Genomic DNA, 20,825 nt, shown 5'->3' on the forward strand with positions numbered 1-20,825 from the left:
AACATATGTCTTCATCTTGCCTTTTCGCGTCTTGCTTTGAAAGGAGAGTTTCTTCAATTTGTTTCCATTCGAGTATCCAAACACATCTCTTTCTAATTTCTGTATTTACAAATCATGTAGGATCTCAATAACACGACACTCAATTTATATGGCTCTCACGTTTCTACGATTTTCCTTTTCTCCTTTCTGTTAGCGATAGCCGATAGGATTAGCGATACATATCCCTCTAATTGTGGTATATATCCTAACAGTTGTAATTTCTCTAATTACTCTCATGAGCTCTATATAAATGAAACGCCAGGCAATCCACCAGGCGTGGCTTCCCCCAATCTCTCTCTCTCTCTCTCTCTCCCGATATAATTTTGCATGGTATCAGTTTAGGGTTCTTTTCTAGGCTTGCAACCCTAAGCCACTGTCGCCACCAGTTCCATCATCGTCAACCTCCACCTTCTGCTACAACAATGGGGTCCGAGTGCACCCTATCTTCTTTTTCCTCCGCTGGGCTTGGCTTCGGATCCTCCTCAGGCCTTGCCTCCGGCTCTTCGAGCGCCATGGCGCCCTACTTTATCTCCTGCGCCACAGGGCTCATCGGCTCCAGCCGCGCGCCCATACCGGTTCTTCTTGATCTCAACGCCGGCAACTTCACCAAATGGGACATCTTCCTCCACGCACTCCTCGATCGTCATGGCCTGCTCGCGCACATCGATAGGTCTACCGCCTAGCCCATCAATCCCGTGTGGATCCAAGATGACCGCGTCGTCCTCTCCACCATGTACGACTGCATGACCCAGGAAGTTCTTGATACCATCCTCGACAAGAACATGAGCGCTCATGCACTTTGGGTCGCCGCCGAGGAACTCTTCCTCGACAACAAGGAGAGTCACTCCATCGTCCTCCTCAACGAGTTCCACACATTGCAGCAAGGTGATCTCAGCATTACTGCCTACCGCAAGGAGCAGAGACGGCTCGTCGACGCCCTACGCAATGTCGACTCTCTCGTTGAGGATCGCCGTCTCGTCCTCAACATTCTCCGTTGTCTCAATCTGTGGATGTCGCAGGCGGCCTCTTTCATCTCCATGTTGACGTCGCTGCCTTCCTTTGCCAAGATTTGGTCGATGCTCCTCACCGAGGCGGATCGCCAACACAGTCAATGCTGCCGCTGCCACCACGCTCCTCTCAAGCGCCTCGCGGCCGCCTTTGTGCTCTGGATCCTCGTGCTTTGGCTCCTCGTGCCGTGGCACTACCTCGACCGCCGCCAAGCACAAGGGGAAAAGAAAGCCGAAGGGTGGCAACGGATCAACCAAGTTTGGCAATGGTGGTCGTTCGAGCTCATCGGCACCCAGTCTTGCCATCCCTTGTATCTGTTTCAACCCCGGGATGAACACGTGGGCCACTCTGGCTCCTAGTAGTGCCGATATCCTCGGACCACGACCCCAACAGCCACCATGATGGCTACACCTCTGTACCAGTCAGCGTTCCCCTGCCTCTTGGGACAGCGTTGCCCTCGTCGTCGCCTTGAATAATCTCACAATGAACGGTGGGTGGGTTGTCGACTCCGGAGCCTCCACGCATATGATGTGAAACAACGGTATCCTCCAGTCTCCCTGTTCCCTATCCTCCCCCTTCTCTGTAACGATTGGGAATGGCGCCTCCATGCCCATTTTCTGTTTGGGCCACTCCTCTCTCTCTACATCGTCCGAACATTCGTTTGCCTTGAACGATATTCTCCATGTCCCGTCTCTCATCTGTAATCTTTTATCCGTTCACAAATTTACTTGTGATAATTCATGCTCCATTGAGTTTGATTCTCTCGGTTTTTCTATGAAGGACCTGCGGACAAAGGCCGTGATTTTTCGCTGCAATAGCGAGGGCGATCTTTACACCATATCGTCGTCTTCTTCCACTACCACCAAGTCTTCGGGTGTCTTTGCTATCCAAACACGTCCTGCAAAAAATCCAGCTGGTAGCCACGGTGGGTGGTTGTGAGTTCGACGATGCGAAGGGAAAGACGGACTTGTCAAAGACCATATGGCGTGATATGATGATCCGTCTAGTAACTGGGTTAGAGGAGGGATAACCAAGGAAGATGCATATGATAGGACGGGGCTGGAGTTTGTTGGAGGCAGTGGCGGACGTGTTTGGATAGCAAAGACACCCGAAGACTCGTAGATGGGAGTAAGAGGGTGGGGTGCCATGAATCTTGGAGTATGGTGTCACCGATCCTAGAGACTGATAGGGGCGGCCATTGAGAAGATGAACGGTGACAGCAAGGGCCTCAGCCCAAAAAGAAGAAGGCATGTGAGCTTGAAAGAGCAGAGTGTGCATAGTATCGTTAATGGTGCGAATAGTGTGCTCAGCTTTGCCATTCTGAGGAGATGTATAAGGGCATGAAAGGCGAAGGACAACACCTAGGCGATCAAAGAAGGTAGTTTGTATGGAGCACACGGGGACCTAAATTGAGTTCGAACATACGAAGAAAAGACTCAAAAGTGGCAAAAACCGAGGACTTGGTGCGAAGAGGAAAACACCAATAGAAATGGGAGAAATCATCCACTATAAGTGCAATGTACTCCTCGGACATAGCTTGACGCCAGTGGGCATCCTGAAGGGCGGTGCGGTACGTCTTTGGGACTAGTGAAGGCGCACTGTGGACAACCGATAGGTTGAGTCGATCAACAGGAACGATGATCCCATCCTTGGCATGCGTCCGCATATGATGTGGGCCGGGTGCCGGTGTAGCGGAGGACCACGACATAGGTGTCGTGACTGAGGGCGCGGCCAAGCCACCGTGATTCGGGGCCACGGATTCAGCACTGGATATTCCGGTGCCATAGACACGTAGTGCACCGGATAGACCGGTGCCACGTTGAGTGGCGACGTCTGGTGATGCGCTCGGCGCAACGGGTGTGGCTGCGCGTGGCGCGGTGGTGACGGCTGCTCCATCCGAGAGCCCAGCAGAGACTCCCGTCGGCGATCCTACGGATGCATGGACTCTCGTACTTCATCGCCCTAGTGCTAATATCGTCTCTGGCAAATGGGTATATAAACATAAGTTTCACTCTGACGGATTTCTCGCACGCTACAAGGCTTATTGGGTTGTTCGTGGCTTTTCTCAATAGCCGAGAATCAACTATGAAGAGACTTTTAGCCCCATTGTGAAGCAGGCTACCATCTGTGTTGTGCTAAGCATCGCTGCTTCTCGCTCTTGGCTGATTTGCCAACTCGACGTCAAGAATGCTTTTCTCCACGGTACACTCGACGAGGAGGTGTTCTGTGAGCAACTGTCTGGCTTCATCGACCCTTCTCGACCTCAGCACATCTGTTGCCTCCAGATGTCCCTTTACGGCCTCAAGCGGGCGCCTCATGCTTGGTACCAGCGGTTCGCCACATACACTCGCCAGCTGGGCTTTGTGGCGTCCCTCTCCGACATGTCACTTTTTGTTCTTCATGAAGGCAACAACATCTCCTACCTGCTGTTGTACGTCAATGACATTGTCATCACAACCTCTTCCACTGAGCTCCTTTCGTGCATTACCCGCCAGCTTCACAATGAATTTGCCATGACGGACCTCGGTGATCTCCATTACTTCCTCGGCATCTTGGTGAGTTGGTTACCGTCCGGGCTTTTCCTATCTTAGCGACAGTACGCCGCCGACCTTCTTCAGCACGCTGGCATGACTGAGTGTCACTCTACCACAACCCCCGTGGACACTCAGGCTAAGCTGTCCGCCACAGCTGGCGATCCAGTCAAGGATCCGATGGAGTATCTGAGTCTATCCCTCTAATTATGGTATATATCCTAATAGCTGTAATTCCTCTAATTGCTCTCATAAGCTCTATATAAACGGAACCCAGGCAATCTGTCGGGCGTGGCTTCCTCAATCTCTCTCTCCCAATACACTTTTGCACTTTCGAATGGGCCCTTAATCTTGTAAATGAATGGTATAGTATTAATTTATGTGTTCTTGAATCTGGTGTGGATGATAGCTCTTTAAAAAGAGAGTGGAAAAAGGGATGCTTGTAGTTGTTCTGCAAAAGGGAGGAAGCACTTCCTTTGACTTGAACCAATCAATGGCTCGTGGGTACGAAAACTAGAATTTAGCTTCAGTCAACATCCTTAGTGGTTAAGGTATCATAAGAACCGATTAAAGCTAGTTAGTGGGAATACAGAACTCACTTCACATTGATGGCTATTTTTGGGGTGTCTACTACAGCTTATTCTCTATCCAATGTGACTGACTGTATATAATTTGTTCCTAATTTAATCATGCGATAATTAAATTGCTGAGGAAATGAAAGGCTCTAATTGCTTTGCGTTCGACCAGCTCCTGCTGCAATAATCCGTTCGTACTTCGTAGCAGGTTGGTCGGCCGTAGGTTTGGACGTGGAGTGATCTAGTTTAACTTATTTGATCTAATCAACCGTCGTGTAAGCCAACAAACTTTCTATCAAGATACATGTATTAATTAATCGCTGACAACGACTTGACTAGTCACTATATGTACTTAGTGTGATCTTATCTCATTAATTGAAACAAATTGTCGACAAATTACGCAGTGCTACTATTTCTGTTTGGCCGAAGTGTATTTCTCCAGTTCTTGGATTCAGTCCAAACTTAAACTAATTCATCACGATTTGTGTTGACATTCCTCATGTCCAAATAGAACTTGAACTAGAACATGCAACATATGATCTAGTGGTTACGTCGTCAGCTTAGTCTCTTGGTTGAACTATATGTGCATACAACTTAATGCTGTATTACAGGCAATCCTGACCGACACAATTTGAACAAAAAGAAATTACTATCCGTTTTCTATTCCGTCTCTTTGGCGCGAGGGGACCTATATGTGAGAAAAAAAAGATGTACAAATATATTTCTCGATTTTCAAATAGTGCATGTAAGTATGCAACTTATTAAGGGCTTTGGAACGGAGGATTGAAAAACATAGAAAAGGGATAGCAATGCAGCAGTGACAAAACAGAAAATTGGAAAGCACACCAAAATGACAGGAAAAGGCGTTTGGAACGCAGGTAGCATATTTGTGTGTGAGAGAAAGAGAGGTTCATTGCATTGAACATTCCAAGGAAATTTTTCTAGGAGCTCGTACCTCATTTCTCCATTCCTCCAAAATCATAACAAAGATGAAACTTTGCAAATGAAAGGAACGAGCCAAACCTCCATTTCAAACATTTATTTCTTTCAAAATTACTACATTTGTTTTCATTTACTTGTCACCAGTTTTTTACCGTAGCAATTTTGATCTTGTGTTTTTTTTCCAAATTTTTTTTATAAATATTTAAATTTTTATATCATTAGATCCATCGTGAAATATACTTTTTTTTTAAGTACGGTATACTTTTAAGTACTCATAATTTTTTTTAAAAACAAAACGTTAAATTAAAATTGCTACAGTAAAACTGATCACAGTAAAGGAAAACAGAGGTAGAGGTAGTACTTTGAAATGCAATTCCCTCACTTTTCCTCCATTCTTCGCTTGGTCCAAACAAGCCCTAAACATAATTTCGCCGATTTTCAGCGTGCTGTCCAGGCGTCGAGCAGGCCGGTTGCCTGCGTCGTCTAGAGGACGCCTGGCGAGGGCTGCCGCCACGTGTCACCTTTTACAGGTCTCGATCTCCCCCGCGCTTTTGTGCGTCAGCCCAACACCCTCATGAAAACCACCACCTCACCTCCTCTTCCTCACCCCCACCGCCGCCCCTAAGTTTCCCACCCCGAACCTTCTAGAACCTTCCTTCCATGGCCCCGCCCCCGTCCATGGCCTCCTCCACCCCCGATCGTGCCGACGCGGGCGAGCCGGCGTCCTCGCTCCGCCTCCGCCGCGCACCCTCCGCCGACCCCGACGCCGGCGACACCTCCGGCTGCTGGAGGGATAACGGCGAGCAGCACCCGCCGCCGAATCCGCAGCAGCAGCACGAGATGTTCTGCTATCGCGCGTCGGCGCCCGCCCACCGCCGCGTCAAGGAGAGCCCCCTCAGCTCCGACGCCATCTTCCGGCAGGTGAGGAGACGCCAATGCGTAGGCTCTTCGTTTCCCTACCGATTCCTGTGATCCCGTCCCGTTCACCTGGTTCAATCCATGCGACCAGTTCATCGACTCTGCATTATTTTTTTTCAAATAATACTTTCTGCCATTATTAACGAATTACTTGCCGCTTACCATCTCGCTTGCTCGGATGCGTAACTGTGGGCTCCCGATTAGTGGATAGATTTTGCGCGTGTACGGGGAGGGGAGCAATTCGTTTCGTGGGGGCATATGCTGCTGCGGATTGAGGTCGCGGTGTTTGCTTGTTTTGGGGATCAGGGGGCAAGTGGGTGAGGCGCTGGATGCATGCCATGCAGAATTTGGCATAGCGCGACGGAAGCAGCAAACAACGAGCATAACTGTTGCCATTAGCAGAGTTTGGCGTGTTCAAATGGGGCTGGCAAATCACTTACTGGATGTCTGGACGCCATAGGTTGAGGTACTACAGACTGTACAATACAGATACAGAGACTTGTTAGGGGGCCTTGGTCACAGGCTTTACATTTAGAGCTGCAGCTGCGGGGCTAATTGAGCAGTGTATATTCTCAGGGCCCAATGCTGACTTTTCAAACTACAATTCGTGTTTGTTCACCCAGTGCAGTGTGGTGCATGCTGATTGATGATATTGTTTTTCCTGTTTTGGGCATTGCTTGCGTGAGGACTATATAACTGTACATTTTGTCATATGGGACCACTAACCTGGTTGGCCCTCCATTTTTGACTAGGCGTATTATTGGACACTTTTTTTGTTTGCTGCTCTAGGATGCCACCCCATTGCAACTTGGCTCTAAAGTAAAGCAGAAGCATATTAGGTGATAAAAAAATTAATAAACATTTATTGAACATAGGTACTGGGAAGTAGGTGACCCCGCTGCTCTTTGCACCAAAATCCATGCTTGGCTGATGCCCTTTAATCTGATTATATACCGTGATTTCAATCAGAATATGAATTTCGAAGGTAGAGCTTTATTTGAATGTTTATTGGGTACTCTGTGAGCTGCCTGTATGTTTCCATATCGCATTCTTTCTACGTTTTCATGGTGATTACATAATTGATTACGTGTGGAAATTCCGTTATGATATATGTACATTCAGTATTGATTTTTGTTACTCTTCGTTTATCTGTTAGTAAATCCTGTAGTTTCAAACCGTATACCTTGGTTGCATCAGAATATTGTAATACTGAAATTAAACAGTTCTCTTGGTTTGCAGAGCCATGCAGGTCTTCTGAATCTATGTATTGTTGTGCTGATTGCAGTGAACAGCAGACTTATTATTGAGAATTTAATGAAGGTTTAATCACTTTCCTTTTTACCCCCCTTGTTTCATTTTTTGCTCCCTATGTGGCATTTTATTCTAATGCTTTCCGCTTGCTTGTCTAGTGTACATATTTAACACATTTCTATATTCTGAATTATTGCTGCAGTATGGCCTACTAATAAGAGCTGGATTTTGGTTTAGTGCAAGATCTCTGGGAGATTGGCCCCATCTGATGTGCTGGTATATGTAATTACTTATTCGATCCTGCTGGGTTCCAGCCAACAATAATTGACTTTTTAAGACTTATCTATCTGTGAATTGCAGTCTCACTTTACCAGTTTTCCCACTTGCGGCACTCATGGCTGAGAAGTTGATTCAAAGAAAGCTCATTAGTGAACGTGTAAGTTTATCTTACAATGTTCTTTAGTCGTTATCAACAATATTTTCTGTAATAACCATGCCTCATGGCCTCATCATTAACATCATGCTCCTCTGCTGTGTCTTATGCATAACTTGGAGTGTCGTAGATAAAATTGTTGTGGGCCAAATTTGGTATAGGATTAGAAATTTTGTATGGTCAATTGTATTTTTTTAACATAGTTTATGACTTTTGTACACCTCTTGCAGGTGGTTATTCTTCTCCATATCATTATTACAACATCTGTCATTGTCTATCCGGTTGTTGTAATTCTTATGTAAGCATATTTCCGTTAATGCTTTGCAGTTAGTTTGGATACCTCTGCTTTTGAGATTCGTTGAGCTCTTGTATTTGATGGTATGGGATACGCTCAATTCATTTCTTGTTCATTGATTTGCTGTATTTCATGGTATGGGGACGAATTTGGCGAACTAAATTAATATGTTTCAAACATTTGTACCTTTCCTTTTTTAATTGGATTCGAAACTATACAAATTGGTTGGTTTGACATAGTTAATTGTAAGTGGAGATAACATCTCATATCTTATGCCTAACCTTTTCCTTCTAAAAATGTGGATTGTCTTATTCTATCTTAATTGGTTCAGTAGTCGCCAAATAGTAAAGATTTATATGTAATCCAAGATATGAGTTCACATTTGATTGACAACAAAAAAATATTGCAGCTAGCAGGTCAGTTGTTTCTATTTTTGTAGCTTAAATCCCTTTTCATCTTCTTTAGCTACTTCATAATTTGCAGTGACCATAGCATTTGTATTTCCTACTTATGTGAACCTGACCCTTCACTGTATATAAAAAATGAATCGTATTTATTTACATTCTTGGAAGTAGATTGAAGGCTTGAAGTATTAAGTCTTGAGTTACTAATAGTTATTATTCAATAGACAACAGTACAAGTCTGCTTCTTTTAAGTTGTGTATTTTCTGACATCAATGTGCAAGTAGCATTTGAATATGTTAAAATTTGGATTGAGCTACTATTATTTCTTTAAAAGAGGTATAAGAGTTACAAGTTAACTTTTCATTAATTTTATCCACAATGACAAGGCAAGAATGTTTATATGGGTGACGAATTATACTGTATAGTTTATGTTGCTTTGATTATCAAGAGATGTTACTTCAAATGATATTGCATCATGCATAGATTTAAATCTTTTCAGGTGTCACACAGCAGTATTATCTGGATTTGTGTTGATGTTTCTTGCAAGCATCATGTGGTTGAAGCTTGTCTCTTATGCTCATACAAATTATGATATACGGATATTGTTGAAAAGTATTCAAAAGGTAATTTGTTGGCACGTTCATCCAAATCAGTTTAGATTTTTTGTTAACAAGCTGAATGTTTCTCAAGTTGATCATCAAACGTTCTCTTTTATTCCTTTTGCTTTTATCATTCATGAATAGTTGACAATCAAATGTTCTACTTGTTTAAACTTCATGAATAGTTGACTATCAAGTATTCCTTTTTCTGGTATTCTTGCTTAAACTTTTTTTCCAGTGCTGTTTTTCTGAGGAACTTCTTCTGCGTAGTTTCACTTTGCTACACAATGAAATGCAGTGCCAATGAATTCATGATTTTATCAGGAAGGTTAAACAATGTTTGTCTAGCTTCTCATATTGTACATTTTATTTAGATTGAGCAAATGTTTACTCTCTGGCATGGATATGGGCCATGCAACTATGATTATATCATTTATTTTCATCTTTCAGCAATTCCATCTGTTATTCTTATATAATAGGGTGCTACGCCTATCAATACTATTGATCCTGAGAACATTAAAGATCCAACCTTTCAAAGTCTAGTGTACTTCATGTTGGCCCCAACACTTTGTTACCAGGTACTATTCTTGGGCAAGTGCCACTTATTCTTCTTTTCTAAGTGTACATCATCTATTCCTTCGTCACATCTATCTAGATATGCAAGGGCAAAACATGGATTTCCTGATGTCACTCTGATGCATTATGCAGTCAACTTATCCCCGAACTACATTTATTAGGAAGGGCTGGGTGATCCGACAACTTGTAAAGTGTGTGGTTTTTACAGGCTTGATGGGATTCATAATTGAGCAAGTGAGCAGGCTACATTCCTTAAGTAGCTTCTAGTTCTATCTGGTTTTGAGTTAAATTCTCGATCTTGTTTACTTTGCAGTACATGAATCCAATTGTGAAGAATTCCAAGCATCCACTGAAAGGGAATTTCTTGAATGCTATAGAGAGAGTCTTGAAACTATCAATACCAACATTATACGTATGGCTTTGCATGTTCTATTGCTTTTTCCATTTATGGTTAGTATTCTGATTATCTTGTCGCATCTCCTGTATTGTGGTTTTTTTCTACTTCAGTTGGGTACCATATGCATCAGCAGTAACACTTGTCAGTGTAGCGGTTTTCTACAAAGATCAAGTGACTTTAACCTGCACATGTCTTTGATGTTTCATCTTTCACAGCTTTCATCCGTTTTTGGTTTGTGTACAGGTTGAACATTCTTGCAGAAGTCCTTTGTTTTGGTGATCGTGAATTCTATAAGGACTGGTGGAACGCCAAAACAGTTGAAGAGGTGAAAGACCAGTTAAAAGCAGATTTTATTTCTTTTTGAATTTTTGAGTGAGAATTTTGAATAGAACTGATATTATTTAAATTTCTATGCATTTCAATGCGATGGTATGTTGGGGCTTACCTCAGTACTGGAGAATGTGGAACATGGTAATATTCTTGTTACCTTGATCTTCAGATTTCTTTACTCTTCTATTCAGGGGACACTTTACTACTTAACTAAGACAATCGTTACGGAATAACTGACAATAGTCCTTCTATCCAAATGGCTGATGAAACCTGTCATTAACCTTGAGATAGTTGTCTAATTAATTGATAACATCCTTCCCATAACTGACAATTGGTCTACGTCTTGTCAGCCTGTTCATAAGTGGATCATTCGACATATATATTTCCCATGCATAAGGCGTGGTTTGTCAAAGGTAATATCTTCTATTTGTCAAAAAGAGGTTCCATTTGCCAATTGCTATGTTTAGTATTGTTGAAATTAAATACTTGATCCATCTATACTGCAAGTATCTTTTTTAGTTTCCTGGAAAATAGGTCTAAAGTAATAGCTGACTTTTGAGTCTGCCACACTGACACTATATAGATTGAGATCAGTCAAAATATGCAAATCTGGTGGTTCAGATAAAGCAGTAACAAGGCTGAGCAGAGAATCAGCACTCGATTTTCATAGTCCTACTGAAAACAACAAAACAAGTGGTTGATACTGATGTCAGAATAAAAGGGTGTATTCTCGTGGTTAAATGATTTTGTTATGCTAACAATGTTACAAATATCCAGAAGATTTAACGATATGCACGAATAAGGTGTGTTTAAAAACATAGCATTGTACAGAAGTTTGAACAGGATACCTGTTATGAAATTAGGAAGAGTTGCTAAATACTGCCTTCCATTGATTGCGATATATAAATACACGAATATACATATTTTGTTGATCTATTATATTCTTTATTATGCAGAATTGACATGATTTTCTCAGTATCTGCTTCTCAAATTCATGTTGTGTCCACACTGCAGGGTGTAGCGATTCTAATCTCATTTCTGCTTTCAGCTGTATTTCATGAGGTACTAGTTCTTCCAGAAATCATTATTACATGCATATCATTTATGAATTACATTCATAGTCACCAGATAGAGCAGGAAAGAGCAGGATTCCATGCTTTTATTGAGAAATGCTCTGGTTTGAATTCCAATCAGCATATTACCAGCATAATCTATGATATATAAACAGAATCAAGAGCCCTGGCTTCTTGGCTTCTGCGTTTTGCATGTTTCCCTTGTGATAAAAAGAGAAAAGGTCAATATGGCCTTTTGCGTCTATTTTCCTGTTTTTCATCATCACATTTCCTTTTCATTGAATTTGCAGATATGTATTGCTGTGCCGTGCCACATTTTCAAGTTCTGGGCATTTATTGGGATCATGTCTCAGGTACAGATGTAAACTCTATAGAAACTAGTTGATGTGTATTATTCTGTCTATCAACTTCATTTCTTCTTGCTATTTCGAGTTCCATCAGCGTCTATTCCGTTCTTACCCTTCTGAGTATCATAATTGCTTTCCATACCAATCATTATACTGTCTTTTAGAACTTCCCTCGCAACCAGTGAGCTGGTACCATACGAAATGTGCTATGATGTGCACCAGTTGAAAACCATGGTTTGGGGAAATTGATAGAAAATAATAGGGCAGCACAATTGGCAGAGTGCATATGCATGGGTTGTAGGCACATGCATGCGGCTAGACTTGAATCCATGCCATGCTTGTACTAGACCACTGTCCTGGAACAATATACTCTCCATTTTTATATAGGCTGACGCCATTGATGTCTGTCTTGCCCAGATACCGCTGGTATTCTTGACGAGATATCTTCAAGATAAGTTCAAGAACCTAATGGTATGCTGTGCCTAGAACAAAATTTATGTGTCTTCCATTGCTTTTTCCCACTGCGTAATCTTGCCTAGACTCTATCGTCGATCTTGACAGGTGGGCAATATGATCTTTTGGTTCTTCTTCAGCATACTCGGGCAACCGATGTGTGTTCTTTTGTACTACCACGATGTCATGAACAGGCAAGTCCAGGCAAGTAGATAGCTCCATCGAAACATGTACCGTAATACGGATCCTCAGAGGCAAATCGACTTGGCAAGAAGAAGCAACAGCCTCCTTGTCATTTTTACCATCAGCTAGTCAGCTTGCTAATGCTCCCATTCCATGCGGCATGCCGGGGACGCAGCGTGTACATTGCCAATGATGTGTCAGTGATGCAACCTGAAGGTCATCTCTAACAGTTCCGACATGTGGACCCTGTACACTTTTCAGTTTACATGTCAGCCGTGCTGTGTGCATATTGTCGTGTTAGATGTAACGTGTGTGTAACATGAAACATCAGCCTTGAGGTCCCTATGAGAAAAAGGATCACGTTGAGTGAGACATTTGTGTATTAACTTGGCTGGAAAGAATAATGAGGCATCGCATCATCCCCTTGTTAAAATTTCATGCACCTGTTTTCTCTCAGGCCAACTGAACCATGGAAATATCAGGCATCAAATCCAGGAGAAGAGTGCCACCCGGAGCATTTGATTTGAGGACAATATAAGGTTCAATTTACAGCTTTATACGATTACGCAACAGTAGAGCATCTATTGGTACGAACAGAAAAATCTACAGGGAAGCTTCTTATTTGTTTTTGCCACCCTTTATTATTTGGTTTCTCTTTGTTACTTGTTCAGTTCTCTATCATATATCCCTGTGATTTAGATTTATATTTTTTGCCTTTTATACGGATTTGACAATTAGAAAACTTGATTCAAACGACTTTCAGAACGGAAAGCTGGATTGAGAGAAAAGGGAGCAATGCTGCTGCGGCCTAGATTGAGAGAAGAGGACGTGGCGTGGGCCCTGCAGCACCGGTCTACCACCCGTTAGAAAGGCGTGAAGTGGCTATTTTTTTTTTATATATTTTTGTCCAATTCGGAAAATGTACTAAGAGTGAGGTAGATTTTTTCAAATTATTCCGGCCACATGCCTGTTTTTTTCTTCATACTCTCATATGCCAGTTAAAAAAATGTACATCACATAAGCTGCAGAACTTTGCTTTCATATTATACAAGGAGTTGAATTATTTCGAGGAATTCAAATTGTATGAAGAGGAGAGTAGAACCCGGTATTTTTATTCACAGACAAATATGTAGAAGTGTGAGGAACGGTGACGTACTCAGGAGTGAATTAGAATACTTGGAAACCTAAACTAAAATTGTTTCAAAAACTTTACAAGATAAATTTATCTCAATTTTTATCTAAATATGATCTAGATTTATCTAATGTATCTACTATACCACTCAAGAGGATTGTAACCTACTTTAGTAAGATAAAGTGTTTACTATACCACTCAAGATAATTGCAACCTACTCTAGTAAGATAAATTGCAAATATGTAAATACGAAAACGTAAATAAGGTAGAGAGACAAACTCGGCATAAGGTAGAGAGACTTACTAACATATATTTTTTGATAAACATGTTAGTCCTAATGACTATGTTGTCATTAATCACTGAAATCATAATCATGGCTTAATAGGGGTATTTTCGCTATAATCTCTCCATTTTTGGTGATTGATGACAACACAATCAAAGCAAGTGATAAATAATAAATAATATCAATTTTTAAGAGCACAAAGCCTTACCACATTACTTGGATGCATGTTCTTACTATTTAGTCTCCTTTGTTGTGGCTCCCCCTTTCTATTGCCACTATCTTCCTTGATCGACCTATGCAAGAACTTCTTCTTTTTGTCAACTTCGACATTCCTAGACATCTTGCATTATGCTTCTTGGTTTGATCATCAATCTTCTCCCCCTTTGTTAACAATCTCAAAAAGTGCTGCAAACATATATTGAACTTGAGAAAGAGCATTAGAGCACATAAGATAGAACTTCATAAATCATGATCCATATAAAATTATACCAATTGAAAAGATATACCAATTTTAAGGATATGAGGCATTGATATCAATTGAAAGAGACAAATAATGATCATAATTCATGAAACTCACATGATATAATCTAAACGCCCCTTTTATTTGTGCATTAATTGTCTTAAGCTCTTTATGCTCCTTGTTTAGCAAATCGAATTTGCTCAATAATTGTTCATAATTAGAAATAAAGATAGCATGAATGTCATTAAGTGCATTGAATTTCTTAAGCTCTTTTGATTTTTTCTTAAGGACAATTTGTTTCTCATTGATCAAATGAAGGAGTTCATCATAGAAAGTAGAATCCTCGTTGAATTTATCATCACTTACATCGCTATCCATATCTTTGACCATAAGACATTTGTGTGATGACTTGCGCAATGACGACTTGCGTGATAATAACCTTGAGGAAGAGCTTCTCTTGGAGGAGTGGGTGGTGAAGCTTTTATCACTTGAGCTTGAATCTTTATCTTCACTCACTCATCTTCCTATGCATGCAAATACTTTGGCTGTTCCCCTTGTCACCTCTTGCTCTTGTTCTTGGTCTTCATCTCCTTCTTGATATGATCAATAGTTTTGACCAAGTCTTTCATGGAGATTCGATGATCAATCTTAGCATTAATCTTCTTGATGTTCTTCTCCACTTGAGAGATAAGCTTGGTGACTTCGGGATCCATTTCTTCATCACTTGATGTGCTTTGCTCATCATCTTCATTGCTCTCTTCATCTTCATCTTCATCTCCATCATCTTCGCTTGAGCTTGACTCTAGCTCTTATCTCCTCATCTTCACCTTCATGTGTAGTTATGATGTTTGATTGCTTATGAGAACAAGGTTCTTGGCGTTTGATGAGGAAGAAGCTTCAACCCCTATGTTCATGGTCATCTCATAGGCGGTGATCTTGCCGAACACTTGACTTAGAGTCATCTTCTTGATGTTGTTGTTATCGTAGATGATGGAGACTATCAACTTATACTTCAGAAGAAGCGCTTGAAGTATTCTTCTCACCATTTGATCATCATCAATTAGCATCAAAACTAGCCCATTGATTTCATTGATAAGAATATTCAAATGTGAGTACATATTATTAGCACTTTCATGGGTAAATTATTTGATGTTATTGAGCTTAGTAACAAGCACATGATATTTCTTATTGCGCGCATCTTTTGTGCCTTCATGTATTTCAATGAGACTAGCCTAAATATCATGCGCATTGGTGAGAGAATAAACACGATTAAATACATCAACATTTAAAGATGATAAAAGGACACTCTTCGCTAATGCATCTAATTACCTCTCTTTGTTGGTGATGCGAGGTCTCATCCATTCCTCAGGGACTCTCCAAACATCTAAGCCTTTAGCTTGCAAATAACAAGACATTAGAATTTTTCAACGGGAGAAATTTGTGTCATCGAAAAGTGGAGCACTATGGGTATCCATCCCAACCTCAGACGTCACAACTCTAGGATGTTAAGCCTATCAAGAGCACGAGGATCAGATACCAATTGTGAGGAATAGTGATGTCCTAAGAAGGGGGGTGGATTAGGACACTTGGAAATCTAAACCAAAATGGCTCCAAAAACTTCACAAGATAAACCTATCTTAATTTCTATCTAAATGTGCTCTAGATTTATCTAGTGTGTCTACTCTACTGCTCAAGAGGATTACAACCTACTCTATCAAGGTAAATTACAAGTATGTAAATGCAAAAACGTAAATAAGGTAGAGAGATAAACTTGGCATAAGGAATTTTTATCCCGTGGTATTGATGGCATGAATGCCACCCCTAGTCCACGTTGGAGCTCCACAAAGGATATGCTCCCGGTCGGCACGACTCTTGAGCTACCAAGTCACCAAGATAATGTCTTAAGCACGATGAGCCACCAAGCCACTAAGGTAAGGTCTCACCACTAGCATCTTTTCCGGTCACTTACCGTCGTGATCACTTTGGAGCTTGAGCCACCAAGGTAAGGGTCTTCGCATCCCCATACACGTGTCTTGCTGCCGTTTCACACCAAGTCGGAGGGTCAACAAGCTTGAGCCACCAAGGCCCAAGGTGCCGACGAGTCACCAAGACTCCAAGGCACCGATTTACCACTAGGTACAAGATAGGATCACTCATTGATCCCTTCTTCAAGCTGTAGCACTTAGCTACAATTCACTCTAGGCCTATAAGCACTAAACACTCTATAATCTTGTGCTTAATTACCTTAGATAATCACATTAAACACTTTGGTGGCTTAGATATCTTCTAAAGTGTGTATGAACTTCCTTTAGACTCCAGTAGCATGCCACACCATTAAATGACTGAGTGGAGGGGCATTTATAGCATCAAACCCGCCAACTAGCCGTTGTCCCAACGACTCAGAAAAGCTGTTAACACCGGATGATTCGGTGAGAATAGAAGTACTAAAACCGAATCATCCAGTGAGTACAAACTCAGAAACTAGCTGTTAGACTCCACTCACTGCCTCTATGAACACTGGACACTCTGGTGTACCTTCAAATCTATCACCAGACCTTCTGGTGAGTTATCTTGAGCCATCAGAGCCTTTGCAGCCTCTTTATGTAAAATTCTCTAGTGCATTTATCTGCTATTCATTCCATTCACACCGGACCTTCCAGTGAGTTAACCTTCTCTTCTTTTCCCTGGAAATGCTCCGGTGCAACTGTCTCTGTGATCACCGGACTATCCGGTGAGTTGATCTTTATTCTTCAACACTTGCAGTCGCCTCTGCAAGGAATGCTCCGATGCTATAATCCGGTGAGCATAAACCAACTGGACCTTTCGGTGGATTGATCTTTAATCTTCTGCACTTGCATTCTTCTCTGCAAGAAATGCTCTGGTGCTATCCAGTGCATATCATCAGACTATCCGGTGAGGTCTTTAGCCTTCTCCCCTTTGTTAGAAATACTCCGATCAGTTCAACACACAGAGCACCAGACTATCCGGTGAGGCTAACAGCCTCTGAACACAAAGCTCCGGTTAGTTCAACACACAGAGCACCGGACTATCCGGTGAGGCTAACAGCCTCTGAACACAATACTTTGGTGAGTGCAAACTTCTCTGCACCGGACCTTCCGGTGAAGTCAATTCTCCTAGGACTTATCCAATTCAATCAAACTTTGTCCCGGTTGTGGTGGCTTCTTGATGTATTACATCTATGAGACCTACTAACATATATTTTTTGATAAATATGTTAGTCCCAATGGCTATGTTATCATTAATCACCAAAATCACAATCATAGCATGATAGGGCTATTTTCGCTACAAGAAGTATTACAAAGATTGTGGTACATGATTTTCAATAGTTGGATGCTGGGGGTAGAACATGGATTTTGCTGCATGGAGCGAGAATATTTCCAACTTGCACATGCCACTTCGTCCTCCTCTTCTTGGTGGCATAGGATAGCCTGACGACACTGAAGTTTGGCCTCCTGCCTCATTGAAATGTCCTCCCGGAGGTGGCGTTTCTCTTTCTGCCTTTGAAACTCCTCAGCGTGCTGCTTCCGTTCCTATTCTCACCGCTAACATCCATGTTGCTTCTCCCAACATCCCTCCTGTCTCTGGTGTGCTTCTGCCATCCTGATCCTGTACTCCCATTTGATTTTGGTCTCTCTGATCCATCCCCCATCATACAACGGCCTCACCATGTTGATTCATTGCTTGAAGCGTCAAGGTTGTGGTTGATAAACATTGCGTTAGGAGTGTAGTTTAGAATGTGGAATTGACATGATCGAAAGAGTGAGAAGAGGAACACACCAAGAAATCAGGGTCAATTCTGGGACACATGAAGAACCTAGTAAGATGTAACATTCCAATTTTGACATTAGTAAATTTATAGTAAATAAATAAAGTTACAAAAAAAGTAATGAAGTAATTATATAGAAGTAGTAAAATAATATTAGAATTAATTTAAGGTCATCATAAATAAATAGACAACCAAGCCCACTATTTCTCTCCCACCTTCATTTCTATTTCTATTTGGATAAGACGATTGCTTGGTGTCTTTTTTTTTTGCATTGTTGATGGAGGGCTTAAGCTGGAAAAAATGCATGTAAGATACTAACATAGTGGAATAACATGTTCACAATATCTAATACAAACTAGGCACTAAATCTATCCTCGCTTCGGGACAATCCCCTTATGCATATTAGGTCTCGGCGCCCTGTGGTCCCATGCTCTTATGTGGTCCACTGAGTATGCAAGAGTTTTTGGTAGGGCAACTGTCCACGAAGGCTGTTCACTGGGAGCAGGCGTCGTGTACTCATGCTGTGATTTTCGGGAGGTGCTTCGCCTAATTGGGACAGGCCGATCACGTCATGCCTACCACTCAAGTAGACGCGGCCATCAATGTCGAGGTCAAGAGTGTCTCCCAAGAAGCGCTAGAGGTACACTGCCACCTCGTCCTCATCCATGTTAGTGAACCCTGTATGCATTACAGAGTAATAAATGTTAGCACATGTAACCATGAATTTTACGAAGTAAAAAATCTATTGTTGGTGGAATTACCTGTGTAAAGGTGAGGGCCATATGATGATGGCCCCTTGGCATCTGTGTAAAGGCGAGGGTGTGTGACGATGGCCCCCTGACATCTGCATAAAGGGGAGGGGCGATGATGGCCCACTGACCTCTGTGTAAAATGGCCTCGAGGAACTAGCACCAAACTATAGAGGCGGCCATGCCAGAACCATCAGGGATGAATGGCAAGGCCTAATAGCCGGCATCGACGTCAGGTGGTGAGGCGGCGGTGGAGAAACAATGTTAGTGTGGGGCTGACAAGAAATCATCTTCAAGATCTTGCTCAAAATGTTGGTGATCCTCCATAGCACCGCCTTCACCTCATGCTGAGTAAGATCTAACCCCTGTGTTAGCTTCTGGTAAGTAGAAGTGGACTCAAAGTGTATCTGCTCCACATAGTCCCTCTACGAAAAAACAATAGGAGAGTTAGCCTAACTATTCGAAAGTAAACCTAACTACTTTGAAAGTAACATACAACCAATGATTGTGCCTGGTACCTGTGCACCGAGTATGTCTCCTGCACACCCTTGTCCACATCCGAGGTAAGTACCAATCTAGGTACTCTGCAAAGGCCTTCGTAGAGTGCGGGTGGTCCTCCTGAATGACATCCTCCAGAATAGCGTCCCATATCTCCACGACACCAAACATGGCATCCACATGGCATTTGGTGGCGTACTTAGTCATGACATCCTACAAGATGTTATGGTCTATTAGTTGAGTAAAGGTGCAGGAATGAAGATTATAAATGTGGGCAGACACCTGGGGATGATGGTTCATTTTATTTATGTTCAGTTGGTTATGACAGGTTAGAGTTATATTGTTGTTGGTTAAGTTTGCTGCTCACACATATATGTCTAGGTTGCTTACCGCTTATGTTTAACTTAACCTTGTAGCTTTTCCTTGCTATGGCTCAATGCATAATCCTTGGAGTTGAGCTATATATATGTGCTCTATATGGTTTAAGTCTTGCGAGTATCTTCGTACTCATGCCTGCATTTTAGGTGCTACTGGTGAGGAAGAGCCGGCGTTTGGCTACTTCCTGCCTGCCGATCAGGGTGGCGTGCAAGAGTAGTGCATCCTACTCTCGGAGGTTGTGCTTTTGGGGTGGAGCCTAAGGGCATGTGGCTCCACTCTCTTTTGTTGTATATGTTTATATTTCCGTTGCGTAGTTGTTGTTACCTTTTGTTGTAAATTGTTAAAAATAGTTGGATGCTTAAGAACTTGTAATATAAATGTTAAGTACTCACTCTTTCTTAAGCTATGTTGTGATGCTAATTGTTGGAAGGCATGTGTTCCGATCTTGGGCACAAAACACGTGCTGGGACTACCGGGATGATATTCTGTTTAATCACCGATGTTGTGATTATGAATAATGATCCTCCTGGTGATTAATTAGAATGTTATTTGGATGGTTCCTCACAAAGACCAAGCTATACGCTTGGTAGATGACAAGTTCTACCAAAAGGGGAGAGCGAAATTTTGATGAAGTGCATCACTCAGGAAGAGGGCAATAAGATATTGCTCGATATCCATGGAGGCATGTGTGGTAATCTTGCGTCTTATCACACCTTGGTCAGAAATGTTTTCCGCCAATGATTCTTTTGGCCGACTACCCTCTAGGATGCTTTTGAGCTAGTCAAAAAGTGCGAAAGTTGCCATTTTTTTGGAAGGCAGACTACTTGACCCACCCAAGCTCTGTAAACAAACTATCTTTCTTAGCCTTTCTCTATCTGGGGCTTGGATATCCTGGGACCATTCCCAAGGGCCCAAAGTGGTTTCAAATTCCTATTCGTGGTTATCGACACATTCACTAAGTGGATCGAGACCGAACTCATGGGAAAGATAACTGCATAAGTGGCTAAGAAGTTCATGAAGAGCATAATTACTCAATATGGTATTTTGCATTAGATAATTACAAATAATGGTAGCCAGTTTAGAAATGTGACCTTTAATACGTTCTGTGATGAATTTGGCATAAAAACTTGTTTCGCTTTAATAGTTCACCCTCAAAGTAACGGTTAGGTTGAGCGTGTCAATGG

At 42.0% G+C, this 20,825-nt stretch overlaps 1 protein-coding gene across 2 annotated transcripts; it reads left to right on the forward strand.

Annotated features, from left to right (window-relative positions):
• Positions 1–5,612: 5,612 nt before the first annotated feature.
• On the forward strand, positions 5,613–13,395 carry LOC133926904 (diacylglycerol O-acyltransferase 1-2-like). 2 transcript variants are annotated; one of them, XR_009911203.1, is made up of 17 exons: positions 5,613–6,016; positions 7,253–7,333; positions 7,467–7,540; positions 7,625–7,700; positions 7,928–7,995; positions 8,896–9,019; positions 9,475–9,573; positions 9,704–9,805; positions 9,885–10,021; positions 10,212–10,293; positions 10,419–10,439; positions 10,649–10,711; positions 11,313–11,360; positions 11,662–11,724; positions 12,136–12,189; positions 12,280–12,941; positions 13,118–13,393. XR_009911203.1 is itself a non-coding variant. In XM_062373069.1 (16 exons), the coding sequence occupies exons 1-16, from the start codon at positions 5,756–5,758 to the stop codon at positions 12,385–12,387; spliced, it is 1,461 nt and encodes a 486-aa protein (XP_062229053.1). In that variant the 5' UTR covers positions 5,613–5,755; the 3' UTR covers positions 12,388–13,395. The 2 variants fall into 2 exon arrangements, 1 of the variants encoding a protein (XP_062229053.1); XM_062373069.1 differs by having other exon boundaries at positions 12,280–13,395.
• Positions 13,396–20,825: the final 7,430 nt, after the last annotated feature.

Source organism: Phragmites australis, chromosome 8, assembly GCF_958298935.1.
Source record: "Phragmites australis chromosome 8, lpPhrAust1.1, whole genome shotgun sequence".
NCBI classification, from domain to species: domain Eukaryota; kingdom Viridiplantae; phylum Streptophyta; class Magnoliopsida; order Poales; family Poaceae; genus Phragmites; species Phragmites australis.